Raw genomic sequence first — 18,326 nt, 5'->3', positions numbered from 1 at the left:
AAAAGGGGCGAGGGGCCTGGGGAAAGCCATGGGTTTTTCTGAGGGGAAGAAGTATCACCAGTGCCTTAACATATGGTTGGGCATCTGGGCTTTTATCAAAATGTTCCAGGTTAGAGTTTCAGCAGCATAGCAGGTAACTGAACAGTTATCCCCATAGCTTGGGGGTTGCCCCAAAACACACCCATAGCTTCAGGTTTTCTATCTGAATAGAAAAGGCTGGAGAAGGCATATACTGGTGCATTGAAGGTTATGTCATTTCAGCCAGCTTCCACTGACAAGATTTATGTGGAAAGATGTTAGTTATAATTGTCATCCTTGGCAAAACCCTGGAGAGGGCAGCTGTGCCAATAGGATGATGCACGCCTCTCACCTGCATTCCCAGTTTTAAAATGCATCAATGTGAGTTGACATTTAAAGTAAAGGGATAGCCTTAATCATTGTTAAATTAGAACACCCTGTTGGAATCTGTATAGCAAGGGAATGAATTCTGATGCAAAATGCTGCCACGTAACTTCAGACTTCAAATCTGCCAGAAATTCCTCTAATCCCAGTACTGTGTAAACACCAGGAAAGCTCCCTCCCATCTTACTGCAGCAATGTAAAACTACACACTGCTGAAAAGACCAATATGTTGGGCATATTTTGGCAGCTCAAAGAAAAATATTTGTCCCACTATTCATACAAATGTACCAGACTGAACGCAAGACAAAAGGATGTAGCAGCCAGCAGAATAACATTTCATTCTGTTTTTTTTTGCTCAACACCTACCCATTTTCCTGCATGATGATACAGCTACACAAACTAGACTGAGATAAAACCTCTTCACAAGTTTACAGAAGAGTGTTTTATAGCTCAGACATGCTTTGCTTAAAACTGGCATTTATAGCTTGTGGAGGCAGTGCGATTTCAGAAGGCAGCAAGTTCCTTATTGAAAGAACACACTGTTTACCACATAGTACACTGAGCTTGAGCTTTTCTTTAAAACATTAAGAACTTTTAGAGCAAAATCCCTACAAATTCTCACATCTCCTCCCTCAAAATACTTATCTTAAAAACTGAAGATCATATTTAATCCTTAAAATTTCCACTGGCTTCAATGAGAATCTGCCTAAGCAAGAATTAACTAAAAATAAAGTCCTTAAATAAATCAGGGGCTGCAGATTTGTCTCTCAAATAGAGTGGGTGGGGAGAAACCCAGACGGGACCTTCCAGACAGACGCGACTTTCCAGAAGAATTCTGTTTAAAAAAAAAAAGACAGTCACATGAAATTAGACTGTCAGAATAATGAACAAAGATAAACACTACAGCAATTAGAAAACAGCTAGCTAATGGAAATCTTTGTTTTCTTCTGTTGAAAAAATGCAGCCTCCTTTGCTGACTCACCGTTATTTCCTGCTCATAGGTCCAAACACCACAGGCCAGTTCAACACAGAATATTACAAGCAAGCTTCCAAAGTACTGCAGAAAACAGAATGGCCTTAGTTACTTTTGAAATTCATGTTAACTTTGAAAAAAAAAAAAAAAAAAGACTTAAAATATTAAAGGACATCTCAAAACATCACTAATATTTCACGTGACTGAGGACGTGGAATCTGAAATACATTTTTTATTAACAAAATATTAAAGATTCATGAAGCAAACTTTCTAAAGATTTAAGTCATGTAACTTTTCTTACTGACTTAACATGAAGCATATGAAACACTACCGTGCGGAAAACAATCTTATTTCACCTCCTGTATGTAAAAAGCCCCTCACTTTTTTCACTTCTACTCACTTAAGCAATGTTCCATGGTTAATAGCCAGAAGTAGGGGAAAAATAATTAAAAGGATTGTCAAGATTAAAAGGATTGTCAAGATGTTAACACAAATAAGGGTTGTTGAAAGCTATGCTCTTAAAATTATTTTAAGTATTTGAGATCAGGGATCAGGCATAAATGCACAAATAGTTATTAATATGGATAGAAATTCTTTATCTCACCTTTGAATTATTTAAAAATATTAAAAATATTATTTAAAAATAGAAAAAAATGTACAAATGAAGAAGCTGTACAGGACTTGGCAAAGACTGTTAAGAAAAGCTGACGTTTTTACTCTTCCTAATCACAGCAAACTTCTATATAGCATCAACAAAGCCCTTCTGAACTGAAGCAGCATGGAAATAGGGACTGCTTTAACTATTATGCTCTATTAAGAGTAACTCATGTACCGTTTTATTTAAAGAAAAGTTCCATTCACTCTCAACTCCAAACATTCTTCCACGTCACTGGACTGACCTTCACCTTGTTCTCAGTCTTAAAGTTAGTCTTAATGGATTTTAATTTTATTTGGAGTTCAAAAACAATGAAGCTATGATTTTAAATTTCTCCCATGAGACTGACTGTTTCTATTGTTCCTGATTTACTGTTTTACTAGCTCTCTTCCTCTCCCCTATTCTTGGGCCAAAAGCAGAGACAGAGGTGCAGAGACTTTTGACAGAGTGCTCTAGAAGTTCCTGTGCCCCACGTTAGCTTCCCCATCTAATTTTTTTTTTTAAAGAGGTAATGAATTAGTACATGTGCACAAAGAAACACCAAAATCAAAATATAAACCAGAATAGAACAAATATACGATTTCTTTAGTAGGATAAATGCCAAAATGCTTCTAAGTTAGTCATTTCATTCTAGAATGTATTTAGGAAGGTATAGAAAACACAAATATGTACTGAAGGCGATTTTTTTTTCTTATTTAAAGGTCAATAAACTGTTTTATTCAAAATAGAGAATATAAATCCACAAGTGTTAGGATTTAATACGCCTCTGTATAAGATCATTTTCATACACCCAGTCTGGAACTGTATAATTCACCTTGGCAGCTAATGAACAGTGTCTTGCCTTTAGTTCTACTTGCTGATCAAACCTAACTCCCTGAATCATCTTGGTAGTCACAACAGTCAAATTAAAAGCGTGCATGCAAAAATATCTATGTGAATTTTCAAGAGAATCTTGTATTCACACCCTCATCCTATAAAGGCGTGCACTACAAAGATGGTGTTGAAAGCAGAGATCCTGTTTTAGCAGTCTCTGCCATGTAACATTGCATTTTCATAGTCACTGTAACTGAATAACACATTGCATGTCTTTACAAATCAACACTAAGCACACACAGAGCTCCAGTATAAGCCTTCAACAACCAGTATGTTCATTCTGCAAAGGTCCAAAAGAAGAAAAAATGAGTTGTACTTCATAAGAACGATGATGCTTTCTGTAAAAAATAAATTCATAAGCTTCTAGACAATCTATCCACTGCTACTGTACTGTCTGTAATTTAAGCAAAGGTGTTTTTTCTTTCCTTTTTTTTTTTAAATGGAAATCTATTTTGCAAAGTATTCTATTTGAAAGGAGGAAAGAATGCCACCTGCTTTAACTCTTACTTCATTTGGAAAAGGGCTTAAGGACATTACGGGTAACACTGACATTTTTGAGACGGAGAACAACTGAATGTTTAGGTGAAAAGTGAATTTGAGTTCTCATTTGTCAAAGAAAATTTCAGTGGTTTTAAACTGTGACTGAATAACGTGTCTGGGACTGCCTGCTATCCCCAAATGTTATATAAAACTCACTGACCATAGTGAAAGTGATACATCTGTGTGTGTATATGTGGCATACTCTGGAAAATGCTTAATTTACAGCTCCTTGTAACATTTCATTCATTCACAAACCTTAACATTTGATATTTCCCCATTTTTGTCAGCATATCGTTAAAACAGTTTCTGGTAGCAGTTGGAGACAGAAGAACCAAAACACACTATTTTCTCCAGTTACTGAATATAGCCTGGGATAGGACACTGTTTATCCAGATTTACTCAAACCATTTCTGGGTCTGCTAGGAACTGAGTTCCTCCTACTCTAGCTACATCTGGACACATCACAGCACTGCAGAACCAAGCCTTCTGTCTTGAGAAAGCCCATCTTCTGTCCATAAGGGAAAAGACAACAAATGACAAAGAATTTACAGATATGAAGGTATATGCTAGGAATTGAGCAACTGCAGGCAGACTAAACTCTCATACACGAGCTTCAGCTTCACTGTGCTGTTGAAGGGGAACATTATAACTCTATACATTTAATGGTTTGAAGAACAAGTAATTCTTACAGAATTCGTGTGGGGGAAAAAAGCCTCTGGAGCCATTACATAAATTTATTACCCCTAACTTCCATCTTCCAAATACAGGAGTTATTCGCTTAAATGCTTATTCCTTGTTCCCAGTTGAATTTCCAAGGGAGTCTCAATGTTAAATGCATCTTTCTGCATTTACACACTCCTACTTTTTGCCAAATACAAGGATTTGGTTTCAAACCAAGGTTTAATGTTTCTTCCTTGCTTCTGTGGGTTAAGTGGTACATTTTGTAAAGGAGGCGAACTCACTGTGGAACACCATCATGCTTTACACCCAAACCCATGCCCCCAGGTCACTGATAATACCTTCAACAGCCCACCTCCCTCATAACAAACCACTCTTGGTGTCATTGCCACGGTACCTTCTACCTTTGGTTTTTTCCCCCTCTCCCAGGACATGGCAGGAGAAAGCAAGGCACAGAAAGGATTGAGCAGTTTTTTTAAAGGTATTTACAAGTCACCATGAAAAAATCTGCAAGCAATAATGCAAAGCCATGGTCACTCCAAGAATTAGACCTCTTGCATGGCAAATTCTACAGACTTATCATTCTTGCCCTATTAAGACTATGCAAAATCATCAAAAAATTGAGGTGGCTCCTTCATCCTGTTACAAATCTGGCTGAATTGGTTTCACTGAAGGTCTTCCACGAGCAAGGCTGTGGAAAAGGCTAAAATTTTGTTGCTTTGAGAAAAGATGGATGACTGAAATGCCAGTAGAAAACACCCTTGAGAGTAATGAATCAAAGTAAAAATATTTCCCAATTTAAAAAAGAAATAAAAAATACCAGAGAGACTGCTTCTCTCTAAGCCAGGGACACGCATGTGGCCAAGATCCTAAACTTCAGTATCCCTACAGTGTCAAATGGATGTAGTCAATTAGCAGGAGCTGGTTCCCCTGTAACTCCCTCGTTTAACTTGCTCACAGACACTGGCCCAAGGGAGGAAGGAAGGAATGAAACAGCTCAGTAAAGCAGTAGTTTTCCAGCAGAGGCATCTCTCCTAATACCCAGAGCCTTGCACAAGCACCTGGAATCCTCTAGCAACAGATGGGTATGTGTATGCAGCTCTGTCCCCAGAATAGAGAGCTGAGGCGTTAATGGCCTGTGGAGGTTTGTACAACTGTACTTTTCCAGCATGTTACTTATGAGACAGGCACAAAGGAACTCGGGCTATGGAGTTCAGAATAATCCTTTTCCTCTTCCTTTCTTATACAAAACAGTAAACAGAAAGTAAGTGGGAATAAAAACAAAGTCATTACTGTGAAAACGACCTTCAAAGACATGGGGAAATGACAGGGGGATGAAGGGCCTAGAAAGACATTAAGCATATTCCCTAAATTGTGACAAGATATTGTTCTGCTGGAATACTCTTCGTGTGATACAGGCGTAAAAGTGACCACAGTTTACATGCTCATCCTGCCCTGAATCCGCTGATGCAGAAAACACACATCAATAGCATGGAAACCTATCACAGTGAACACTCACAGTAAGTGCAAAGACACTGCAAGATCACGCTCAGCTGCTACAAGTTATAACACCCCTTCTTGTTAAAGAATTGGACAGCCATAAATCCACTGCTACAGCGAATTCACCTATAATAATACAAAGGCACAGCAAGATAACAGAATGAAAATCCACTGATGATAAAATTCAACCACAGAAAAGTAATTCTCAAATGATCAAGAATTAAAAAAAATAGTAATAATTAAAAATGGGGACTGGCACTGAAGTTGTAGGTTTTTTGTGCTAATTCAGATAATTATTCAGATATCTACTTGCATAAACGCTATCAACCTGTTCAAGCACTAGAAAGGTACATGCTATTTGCAGATACGCATTAAAAACATCAAACTAATTCAAAACTATTTTTAGAAAGATCTGTGTGGATTGTCTAAATAGATCAAAAGTTTTAATCTGAATAAAATTCCTGCATGCAGCAGTGGCATCGCATAAAAGGGTACAAGTTCCACATATGTCAGTGCTCCGTATGTGGAGCATATACATGCTGGCATATGCCCCAAATGTCTTCCTCTCTCTCCATGTAAGGCTTAAAAAAAGGAACTATAAAATTAATTTATCCTAATTAAACTATGACAGGTTTTTGGCTATTCTATTTTCTCTACCAAACTAAGCAAAAGACTACCACCACAGAATACATCACAGGAACACACTTCTTTCTCTATGGTTTCCATCATTTATATACCTATAACATAGCAATAGTAAGTGCAAAATCATTATGGCAAAAATCAAAGACATTTTGCATTAGTTCAAAAAGTGTTTTTTTTTTTTCTAACAATTCACATTCTGTTCTGAGTGTAGTGAATGGCACCAGATGAAGTATCTCTCTCACAGAATCTTTTTTATGGCTTTCTATACTGCAGAGTATAGGATTTTTTGGATGTAATTGTGGGTAACTACAGGGAGGGATATAAAGTATGAAGCACAATGTTTCATGCAGAGATGTAATTCAAGACGCACTGCAGTTCTAGAGATTATTTTTTTGTCTTGAATATACCACATTATGCTTGCAATTAATCAATAATATTGAAACTGGTCTATGCTTTTGGGCAACAGGTGAAAAGAACTTGTGAAAAATAACCTCCTACTTCTGCTACTAACATGGCAACAGGACCATCAAAAATGACTCCAGACTTCAGAAAACAGTACAATGAGGGAATTTACAAAAATTTTCCTCCTCCTCCCACCCCAGTCGCCCCTATTGTAAATGCTCTTCTCCAAAGTATATCCAAGAGCATGGATTTTTTCAGAGATATTTGACAATGGAAGAAACCAATTCTAGATACAATTAGCAAAGGAAAACTAGAGTTAAAAATCTAGTCAGCTTCAGCAGTCTTCAGTGCAATAGCCAAGGCAATGTGAATATTCAATATTCTATTACCTACCATCGTGATAATCCTGCTGGCACAGATGCAAAAACTACATGACAGTCCTCTGCAGATGCCCTTTCAAACTCTAGTGTAAGCTTTATGCCAGAAATTAAGCTAAGAGCAGAAGCCCTAACAGAAATTTGATGACCTAAGGTATTTATTGACCTACAAATCACTATTAGCCTCTTGTGACAAGCAGCCTAGGCAGTAAGAGTAGCTATACTACAAAGCTATTTATAGCTCATGTTCCTGAAGTATTAGCACATGGCTTTTTTTCTCTGCTACAGCTGGGTTTGGTAATTTTTCTGCCAATGACTTATTGAATGCCTCATCAGCATTCAACTACTATAACGTGTAAAATTAGTGGGCTGTTATGTCAAGCACAGGGAGAATCAAAGACCTAAAAAAATCCCCACTCATTCTTTTAGATCCTGCTCATACCTGCTCATGGTATTCCCATGTTGTTTGCAGCCTAGAAGTATGATTTGGAAGCAAGAGTCTAGGCAACTCATGAAAACACAACTGAGACATGGCTCTGCAGCCACCCAGATTTCATCAGAACCAGAAAGGCATAAGAGTGGCTTAGTTCACCTTTTTCTTTCCTCACACCTTCTGGTTTTCGTATTACGTGACGCTCCTTTTACTGGGACTAGACCCTATTTAATCTGTTCTTACAGAAGCCTGGTTAGATACTACTGCTCTGGAAAACCTGAGGACACTTCACAGTCTAAGTTCTTCTCCAGATAATGAATATATCCTATCACACAACATACCAAAAATATTGGCTTCTTCTGAAGTTCATTTCCAAACAGTGAGAAAGCAAAAGAGCATTCTGTATATGAAAGCAATGGCAAAAGCAGACAAAGGCTAATGACTGGAGTCAGAAATTGCAATATGGTGAAGAAAAAATGAGAGCGTGGGGGATGTTCCAGCTGCTGGCAAATCTTGTCTATAAGACTCTAGAAATCCCTCAATTTTTGAAGGATCAGTTACACTTGTTAATGAATCATCACTCACGTGCTTTGCATTTCATTTAATAAACATCTATTTTCAAGCTTTAGCTCCCTCCTCCCAAGCGTTTTTCTTTTCTCCCAGAAGATAACACACTTTTTCCAGACTCAAGAAAAACCACAACTCTCATCTCAGAGCAAACAAAAAGTAACTGCTCAGCAAGTCCAGCCTCCTCAGACTTGCTGTCTGATGCTCTCACCTTCTTGGGCAACGTGGTCCAAATGACAAGAGAGGCCAGAAAGATTTGACAGAGAAGGGCAGGGGCTGAGGGAGATTCCAAGGGCAAGCAGCTGCAGAACGGAGCCTTACGGGAACCTCTGAAAGACTGCAGTATATGGTATGTAAAACTGATGCCAAAAGATTTTAAGAGGGTTATGCAGAGCACTTCCCAATGGCCAACAGCCTGAGACTGTCAGCCTTATTCTTTGGAGACACAAGCCATCCAGACATCTGTCCGCACCCTACAAAACGTCAGATGGCCACCACCACAGAGCCTGATTACCAACAGGAACCAGACTCTTTCAGTGAAAAACCTAATAAAAAGTCCTTCTTCCCTCAGTAAGTTACAAGCTATGGTTTACTCTAATTTTGTCATAGTTTAACAGCTAATGAGGCTATTTTAATGATTAATCCAGCTATACTTTTCAGAAAGGGAGCAAACACTCATTAAAAGGAGTCAGACAAGCTGCACAGCAAATTGAAATTCTGTTTATCCACTCCTGCAGTGCAAACGTTCCTTGCCTCCCCCCCCCTTCCCTTTCCCCAGCTCCTTCAGCCCTGCCCTGAAGGGATTAACAGTTCATTTGTCATTCTGATCTAAAATTTGGTTTACTGGCTTGACAATGCAAAAATTTGTGAGGGATGCAGTCACGAGTCAACAAGGAAATGGGCTGAAACCACCAACTTACAACACTAGCTACTGAATGCCATCCAGTCCTTCAAAATAAATACATTCCAAAGTAAACTGATCAAATGTTTTGTATTTCAGTTTCCCAGATCACCCAATTTAATCATTCTGCACAAATTGTCTTGACATCTAAGAGTTTTGTGAAATCCAAGGTTTATATAAATAATGATCACTTTTTCCAAAACCTTTATAACTAATTTTCTGAATAAAATAAATGGCTTTTGTTACGTGTGGAAATGAACATTTCAGATTTTGAAGGTGTGTGTCCAAATTCTCTTGATTGGCCTGTTTGCCTTTTTAAAAAATAGACAGTATTACTTATGAACTGTAAGAACTTTGTTCACAGCCTCCATTCCTCTATGAGATAGAAATGATCTGTTTTAAATATTTTACTTTAACGCTCAATCTTTGTTTATATAAGGAAATGGGTATTACTTTGGAAATAAGCAAATGTGCACTTCAGACAATTATTAGGATTTATTTGCCCCAGGCTCAATTACCTCAAGTCAATGAACTCCAAGGAATAAGGGTCACTGCAAGGTCAGGGTAAAGTACTGAACAGGACTTTGGTAAAGATAGACATTAGACCATAATTTCCTCAGGGCTTAGAATATTCCTTTCCCCATTTTTCTCCCTGTATTTCATAGGATTTATATGAAAAACTAAAGTTTCCTGTTCTGTACAGATTTTTCAAAACGCAGCCCCCTTGATCACTTTTTCCTCCTCTTCATTTTCTATCAAGGAAATTAAACATTATAAAAATCCTTCTCTGGCCAAGAAAATCCTTTTTCCTTGTAAAATAGACCATGTCAGTGCTGATACACACAGTAAGTCTGCCTCAGCATGCCCCTAAACACTTCTAACATTCACCATTGTGAGTGGAAAGTGCTCTTCTCAGGTACAAAATTGATACCACACGTAGCACAGTGCCTCTGTGGTTAATTAGTCAAACAGTGAGATTAGGCAGGAAAGAGATGAATTTACATGACAGGATGTGCACTCCATTTTCACTTTGTGACAAAAGAAAGGTAGGCCACTGGTGAGGCTGGGCTGCATTTCAGACAAGACACAGAGGTTTGACTGGGCTTTGTGGATCTCCTTACTCACTTACTCCCCTCCTTTCTGGAACTCTTCTGTCCTCTGTTCCCTTCAGTGGAGGAAAAGAAGCTGGGCAAACAAGCTATCAGCTTGGAGCTGGGAAGGACAAAAGGAAAAAAAATGCCCTACAGCAACAAGAAAACATATCATCTGAGCAGGTCCCCGTCTTCGCTTCTCAGTGAAGATGTACCCTTTATTCTCATCCCGGTATCGCTCCCCACTTTCTTGCCTCAGCACCCCCAATCCCTTGTACCTACTGTCATATCAGTCCCTGTTCTTTCAATAGCTTCCTTTGTACCCACTTCCGTCATCCCACTTCAATTATTACTATCTTTCCTCCTCTATTCATCAGAGAGCAGTTCAGTCCTTTTTACAGCCCTGGACGTCAATGACTTTCAGGAAGTTGTAAGAAGAAAATATTATTAACAGCATAAGTAGGAATGGGGGAAAATGGGAACAAGGAAGATAAAAGGAACAAAGTTCACATGGAAACATTTAAATCATGATGCCAGACCCAGCGACACCTTGTAAAACCAATACTCAGGACTTACATCCCAAAAAGAAGGCAAAATATTCAACCCTCTTCAGGTGAGCCTAAAAGTATGGCGTGTAGAGCAAAATGTGACACGAACGTTCAGGCAGCATGTTTCAAACTGAAAACATAGTGGAACCACAGAATGACTACTTTCAACAGATATGTACCTTTCAACTTAGCACTATGCCTTTTTCCAAAAGGATGAGCAAGAGGCTCTTCACTGTTGCAGAAGTACATGAAAAACCTATTTTAACTGACAGCATCATAATCATGGTGTCGAACCTTGCATAAGCCAAAGGCATTTTCCTGAAAGGCCTTGGAGTTGCTGGTCAGTTTTTATTTTGAAGCTACTGCTAACTGCACCAAACTGCACTGTGCTGGCCGTGCCCTTGTATTACAAGACAGCTGCTAAGCAGAGGGGTGATCATCAGCCTGAGCACAGCAAACATTTGGATTTAAGCCAAGCATTCACAAGAAGACCTGGACACTCCCACCAGCTCAATTCCTGACATGTTTCTCCACCCTAACACTTTTCCCTCCTTGTTGTTCAAATGCGCATCTGCTCATTTGTTGTTTGTCCAACAGACAGCAATCTTCATCTCTAAATGCCTCCCAAGAAACCATAAAGCTAGGCAACTTGTATCTCGTGTCTTTAAGCTCCCTCTTCCAGCTAAAAAAATTAGGTATAGTTTCAAAGCACTTGCCTTGGAAAAAGCCTTGTAAGTACATACACAGCAACGTATGTTTGTGTTGAGAAGATAGGGACACCACAGTACACTTCATGCCTAGGCAGGCAGATAGGGAGGCTGGCACCAAACCCTAAGACCACCGTAGTCCACTCCCCGTTCTGAGACCCACACAACGCACCTTCTCCAGAAAAGCCAAGCTTTATTTTGTGGCATCACCGACGCTGTTCTCTAAATCTAACCATTTTTTTGTACCTTTAAAACCCTGTTCTGAACAGGAAAGAAGCTTACCCTCTATCCAGTCTCAAGACAAAAAGATGGTTATACATTATTAGACATTGCACGCAGCTCAGCTTCAGACTGAAAATTAGAAATATGTAAAACAAAATAAAAAAAATAGTCCTATATTTATTTTCTTCATAAAGTTGCTCATATCTGAATTTACTGGTTTTCCTCCCAGTCACACCATATTTATATAAAGAGGTGCTGATGAACACAAAAAAGAGGCACAAAATGCAAAAATTAAGAACACCAGTCTGTCTAATTCTAAACTGCATGGGATTACAGTATGTTTGTCAGTTATTTCTTCCCTTTCGATGCTTAGTAGTTTAATAATCATAGAATCATTAAGGTTGGAGAAGACCTCCAAGATCATCTGGTCCAAATGATGAGACACTTCTGGTAAGTAAATAATTCTAATGATTTATCTGGTTGTGTTTCAACTTGTTTAGCAGACAATTCAGCCTGTCAAGTTCCAATCTGCAACCCAGTTCTGCCACAACTGAATTAACAAACAGTTTGACCACACACCAACAGGGGTCTATGAATATTTAGCTCTGAACAATATTTATTTCTCTGACAATTTTATGATGAAAAATCAGTAAGAAAACTTGCCCTATTGACCAAATATTCCTAACAGTTTTTCCTTTTGTGAAAGCACAGCCAGATATGTTTGAATGCTATAATTACAGAAAAGTCATAGCAGTAAATGCCAGAATTTGCAATACAACTCCAGCCAGGAAAATATTTTCCAGTGGGATTTTCATGAAGAGCTTTTTGTCAAGCAACAGAGTTTCCTCTTGCTGTTTAAATGAAACAAAACTTCATAAAATTCACACACCCTTAAGGTTACTATTCTCAAAGAATATGTGCACGTTTTGGTTTTGTTGTTTTCGTTGGTTTTTCAATGAAGTTAGGCTATGTGCACAACAGACCTTAAAAACAATCCAAAACATGTACAGCTTCAGAAGACAAAAGGCAAAGAATAGTTCCTTTTTTTTTTTCTTTTTTTTTCTTTTTTTTTTTCTTTTTAAGTTAAATAATTTTTGGAAAAACTGTAACAAGAACCACAAAAAAAAAAGCTGGACTCCAGCTTGTCATCCTTAGACTGTTTCTAAAGTCAATGCAGTGACTTGAAGGGGTTGAGATCTTCCAATTCAGGCTGGCATCACAGTCCAAATCTCTAAATAAAAAATAAGCCTGGGTCTCCATCTCATTCCCAAACTTACAACCATGAGCAACCCATCTTTCCTCAACTCCCCACTACAAAGTGCTACTGCACATTTTGCTAACACTCTCACACCGACTAGCCTGCCACTGAATCAGCAACAAACCAACTCCTTAATAGACAAAAATATTGGATGCAACTGTATTCCATGGCTGGAACAAGGAGAACAGAGCTGCCCTCCTAGGCCAAGCTGAGCAAAGGGAGATTCACTGAATTACAATTACAGTTCAGCTAACACACTGGTGACAACAGGAGTCTAAGTCAAAAGTGTTTCTGGTTTTGTAAAGCATTCCTATCAGTAAACTAGAAAACTCCTGAGGAAAGTTTACTATAAATGTTAACAGGAAAGAAGAAAATGAGGCTCCAGTATGCAACAAAAGTTTCTCTATAGAAGAGATTATTTTTGTGGTTAATATTAAAAAAGTCTACCTCTGACGCTTTGGTTCTATAAATTTTTTAAACATACAGATGGAACCACTGAAATTATTTAAGTTAGTATGATTTTGCACTGTGCTAGATGCACTGAATTTGCCTGATAAACAGCAACAGCTTTCTCTTTAGAAGAAAGTTACTGTAAACTTAAAACTTACTTGGGCAATATGGTCTTATTTTAGAAATGGTATCCTTTCTACAGGCAATTTTCTAGATACAAAAGATAAGGAATTTCTTCTGTGCCTCTGAAAAACCCTCTCAATGCAGGTTTTTAGAAAACACAGTAGAAGAATTTCATTTGACTTAAAGCACAAGACTCATTTTTAAGTGAATCAAAGTAGAAGAAAATGGAAGGACTGAAGAAGTCATGTTATACTTGTATATTGCTAGGCATCTCAACCATATCAACTTAGTAAATAGAACACTTACAAAACAAAACCACACTAACATCTAAATGTGCTTCTTGTCTTTTTTTTTTTAATCTCTTAAATATTTAGAACAGAATCAAGCTGAATTCTAACTAAACTTGTCACTATTGTTCACCTTACATTCAAAACAGAAGGAGTGCTTGGCTAGCATTCTCATGAAGTCATTCCGAGCATGTTGCGATCTTGAGAAATCACAGTCTCAGAAGATAATCTGTTCCCCCTTTGCACGTATTTCAGAAACCTCTCAGGTAGTCTCCCCTGAAATAGGGCACACATCACCAGTGGCAGAACAGGCCTACAAGTGAAGAATGTGCTTTCTAGTGAAGTCTTTGTAGCACATATCTGATATACAATGGAAATGGCAGCTGGAAAGAGACCAGACCATTTATGAGATGTGACCCTAGCTGCAGCAGAACACAAAGCAAAAGCCACTAATCAAAGTCTCACACAACATGCAACACAACATCCCCCTGGCAGCCTCTCCCTAAGGTTAACTCTATAGCTTTAGTTAACTATATTTAAATCCCAAGGACTATGAAATACATAAGCTTTATGTTACAGTCCTAAATCAAGATGACCAGATGTACTTAACGTTACATCTATTTTCTTTTTATAAATTCTCACGCACCTAAAACTATTCTTTTTTTTGTTTGTTTGTGGTGGTGTTTTGTTTTTTTTTTGATGTTTGGTTTTAATTTGTTAAAGGTTGTTCCACAATACTAGTAGAGTAAACTGCAGATATTTGGGGTATGAAATACTATGATGGAATAAAACAGTCATTTATCATATGAACAATAATCAAACCTACCCATCTTAGAGGATTTATCCTAATACTTGAATTGTCAATGCTGCAAAATGCAGCAAGACAACCTCACAATAACTTTGAGGAGATCTTCAGCACGTGAAATATTCATTTCTAAATTAGGATGTTGGTCATTTGCAGAACAAAAAAAATGACATTACAGACACTTACAGTATACACCCTGGGTTATTTATACCACTAGCCCTCAGGACTATATATTCCTAAAACAATTAAAGTTAAATGTTGATAGCTTAAAATTGCTGGTTCTACAAACAATCCAGAGCATACACCTCAGAATACTGAGGTGTTATACTTCCTTACTATAAAGCAGAGTAAACATTAGTTCAATTTATATTTATGTCCCACATGAAGCTGGAAAAGTTTCAAACATTTAATTGCAAGATAAAATTTGGAAAATAGATATAGTATTCTGTTGTATTAAAAATATCTAACACACTGATATATACATTTTACAGTCCTTATGCTTTATTAGATTTTTCCAAAAATCCAATTCAATTAACCACATTAGCATTAGCAATTAGTATGCTGTCAGGAACATCAGGATGTGGATCCAAGTATCTTTGCTTGCTGTCATTATGGCTGCTGTGGACTTCAAAAAGAAGATTAAAACCATGATTGAAGAGGTTGTTAATGTTTTACAAGAAGGTTCTTTTGTTTTAGTTCATCTGGTTTTACAAAAGCTCATTTTGTAGATCCATCACTTTTCTGATTAGTCTGATGAATGAAGCATTGACTTTTGTCTGCATACTTGTGCAGTATAACAAGATTGTATTAGCAATTAATCAAAAACAACAACATACTTAAGATAGCTTAATTTTGCTTATCAGTTTCACTAGCAAAAGCAAATTCTAAGGCTCCGGAGAATGAAATATTGCAAGGTAAATGACAGAAATGTCTTGTTCTGATATAGTGTAATTTGACTGCCTAAACACACTTCGAATAATTTATTTCCAGACGGCCATAAAAGCCATAACTGACTTCTTTTCACAGGCAGCTTAAATAAACTGAAGGCAAACAACAGTTTTAACTTTTTTCTTACTGTTTCTTTGTAATTAGTTATGATTTTTTGAAAGTTTTATAGCAAAAACAAACTTTTTTTTTCAGATACTATGTAACATTGGCCTATATATAGGCCAACTATATAACATTATGTAGTTGCTTTCGCCTTTTAATTAATTTTAATTCCCATTAAAAGTTATCACCACCATAAAACACACAATGAAAATAATCTTACAACCTTACCAGAAAAAATAAGAGCTTAATGAAGTTTACCATCTTTTAGTACTTTCATTATCTATATAACACAAGTATATGAACAGCGCTATACAAAATATGTAAGATTACTAGATAATTATGTAGTATGAAATTACATGAAACTGCTAGTTTTATGCAAGTGCTTATAACTAAGTAACGTGTCATAAAACTTGTTCTCACTGACTGGCAAGATCTAGAAATATAAAATGCATGACTATTGCATTAGAAAGCTTTCATATTTAAACGATAGTTTTTCTTAATTATATAACTTTGAAAAAATAATCTTCATATTGTACTAGGCGCTTAATATCCAAAGGGAGAAGCAGTATTTGCCATCTTGCAATTAAGGGACGCTTGTGATACAGACCTCCTGTCTGAAATCTCAAATAAAGCTTACCCCAATTTTCTCAAATTTTTTCTCAAAAAAATAAAAAAAAGAAAAAAGAAAGAAAAAGATTTTAATGCAAAGCCCCAGCACAGTTTCCTGATTGTTTAGATTATTTCCAATTAGATAAAAGCAATGGTTGCATAAATCTCAGACAACTTCTGAGACAACGTCTCACTTTGTTTTTTTGGGGGTCATTTTGTGTAACATTTTTGAGGTCCAGGCATCACGTACTTTAGCCTTAAACCAATAGAAAAGTACAACAGTACACATTTTGGAAGAACCCAACATACAATGCAGTGAAAAAAAAAAAAAACAGCAAGAAGCCAATTCTACATGTACAAGACTCCAATATATTCTCAAGAGCTGAAGGATTTTACCAGTCCACTTTCTCCCATCGCAAAAACAGTAGACAAATCTGATATACCTCTCTCACATCCATTGCTTACGTGTACACACTGCTTGGAATTCCACTAATCCTTGCACTAAAAGACAAAGACCAGCTCTGCAAAGGGCTACCACTTAGATTTCTTAGAAGCATGCAGGTACATGGCATCCTTGATTTTAGTGTTGCCAAAGGTCTAAATATTTTTTAAATCTAAATCTTTGAAATCTGTTGAAGGGTTTCTTGAACAAGGGCTGCCTGTCCTCAAACTCCCTGACTTCTAGATGAATTAAAAGGCATTTGACTCCTTTTACAGTCAAAGCCTCATTGTAGTTAAATTTTACATAAAGCCTTGTGCGGGAGTGGCTACTGGTTTTCAGCTGCTCTTGGCTCAGTTATGTAACCTCCGAACAAAGGAAAAAAGCTGGCTACTTAACATTTATGTTTAAACTCGCTTACAAACAAATGCAAGTGCAAAACTCCACATCTGGGTAAAAGAATGTAAAGCTGAATGCGCTCTGAATCAACTTTCATCAGCTACAAATGCTATTACTTTGCTTTATTCCTACAATCAATAGTGAGTATAAAGGCTGGGTTATCCAGCTATTGAACACTCAAACCCTTGTGCTACCCTTCTGATTCTTATTTCAGACCACTCAGACTCATGTTCCTGTAATTATTAGTATTTAAGAGTTTGTTATTTTTCTCTTCAGCAACTCCTTTACTAAATGAAGTAGATTTTTAAAAATGAAACACTGTTTGTCTTTTGGTCACAGCATAATGCAGTCTAAGCAATAAATTTTTTCCTACTGTGTGCTTAGCAATTACAATTCCTCACTGATACCATAACTCAACATGGTAATAAAAAATAATCAGTATTTATCTAGTGCCAGAGGATTAAAACTTTTCTTACACTGTTGAAGTGAAGCAGAAGTTAGCTGTTGTTAGAGGTTATGAAACATACCCAGACAAGGAGCAACAGATTTCTTTTCACCGTTCCACAGTAGCCCAACATTCCAACTAGGATAAGGAAACAGCAGACTGCAATCATGACTGGATGGACCACAGGAAAGTAAGTCAAAATGACAGCCTCTTCCACCCTGAAACCAATCAGAACCATAATCAAAATAACATAATCACACAAAAATTATACAGTGGAAAAACATAATATAGCCACTAAAACGAAAAGTGTGGATTAGCAGATGTGTTATTTCCAGTACCTTACAAGCTTCACAGAAATCTCTTCGATGTGTTTTTAGTCAAATGCTGTATTCAGGTACCAGAAGGTAATGAATGCATAGTCTGAAATCTCTTTGGGGCAAAAGGCAAAGTGCCTGTCCTACACTTGCACAGCACGTAGCACAGTGAGGCCCTGTTCCATAAATAGGACTCATAAGCACCACAGTAACAGAACTAACAGCATTCTTAAATCTCTGGACTAAATAAAAACTATACTCAAAGTATTCAAAACTATACAGAAATATAATATGGTTACACGTTGGCAATTGGCCAAAAATCGATCCCTGTCAAGAGGAATAAAACAAGATTAAATTTGTATCTCCCCTATCTCAAATTTCAACTGATGCCAATAATGCCTGTAAAAATACACCTTTCATCAAAACAATAATTACCTTAACTGAAGGCTTCTTAATTCTAGAAATCCTAATTAGGAAAGTTGCTATACGGAAGAAACAACATATACCACAATCATTCACCTACACAGATTACGAGGTTTAAGGAGAGGTTTACCTTGTTTCTGCAGTTAAAGTGAGAACATTATTCAGGTAGTCTCTCATCCAAGCAGAAACACCTAAAACACTGATGGACATCAA

General features: G+C 37.2%; 1 protein-coding gene across 2 annotated transcripts in view; it reads right to left on the bottom strand.

The window, feature by feature from the left end:
• The window catches only part of TSPAN12 (tetraspanin 12), a 47,900-nt gene that overhangs the window by 14,915 nt on the left and 14,659 nt on the right, over positions 1 to 18,326 (bottom strand). The window contains exons 2-4 of one of the 2 annotated variants that reach the window (XM_080591026.1): positions 18,244 to 18,326; positions 17,459 to 17,594; positions 1,385 to 1,459 (exon numbers count right to left, since the gene is read on the bottom strand). In XM_080591026.1, coding sequence (XP_080447152.1) covers positions 1,385 to 1,459; positions 17,459 to 17,594; positions 18,244 to 18,326 — 294 coding nt within the window. The remainder of the gene's footprint in view (positions 1 to 1,384; positions 1,460 to 17,458; positions 17,595 to 18,243) is intronic. The other variant, XM_080591027.1, reaches the window with a different exon arrangement.

This window comes from Anser brachyrhynchus, assembly GCF_964034855.1.
Source record: "Anser brachyrhynchus genome assembly, chromosome: 1".
Taxonomy (NCBI): domain Eukaryota; kingdom Metazoa; phylum Chordata; class Aves; order Anseriformes; family Anatidae; genus Anser; species Anser brachyrhynchus.
Note: the sequence above shows the minus strand (reverse complement) of the source record. Positions and strands in the feature narration are given on the sequence as shown.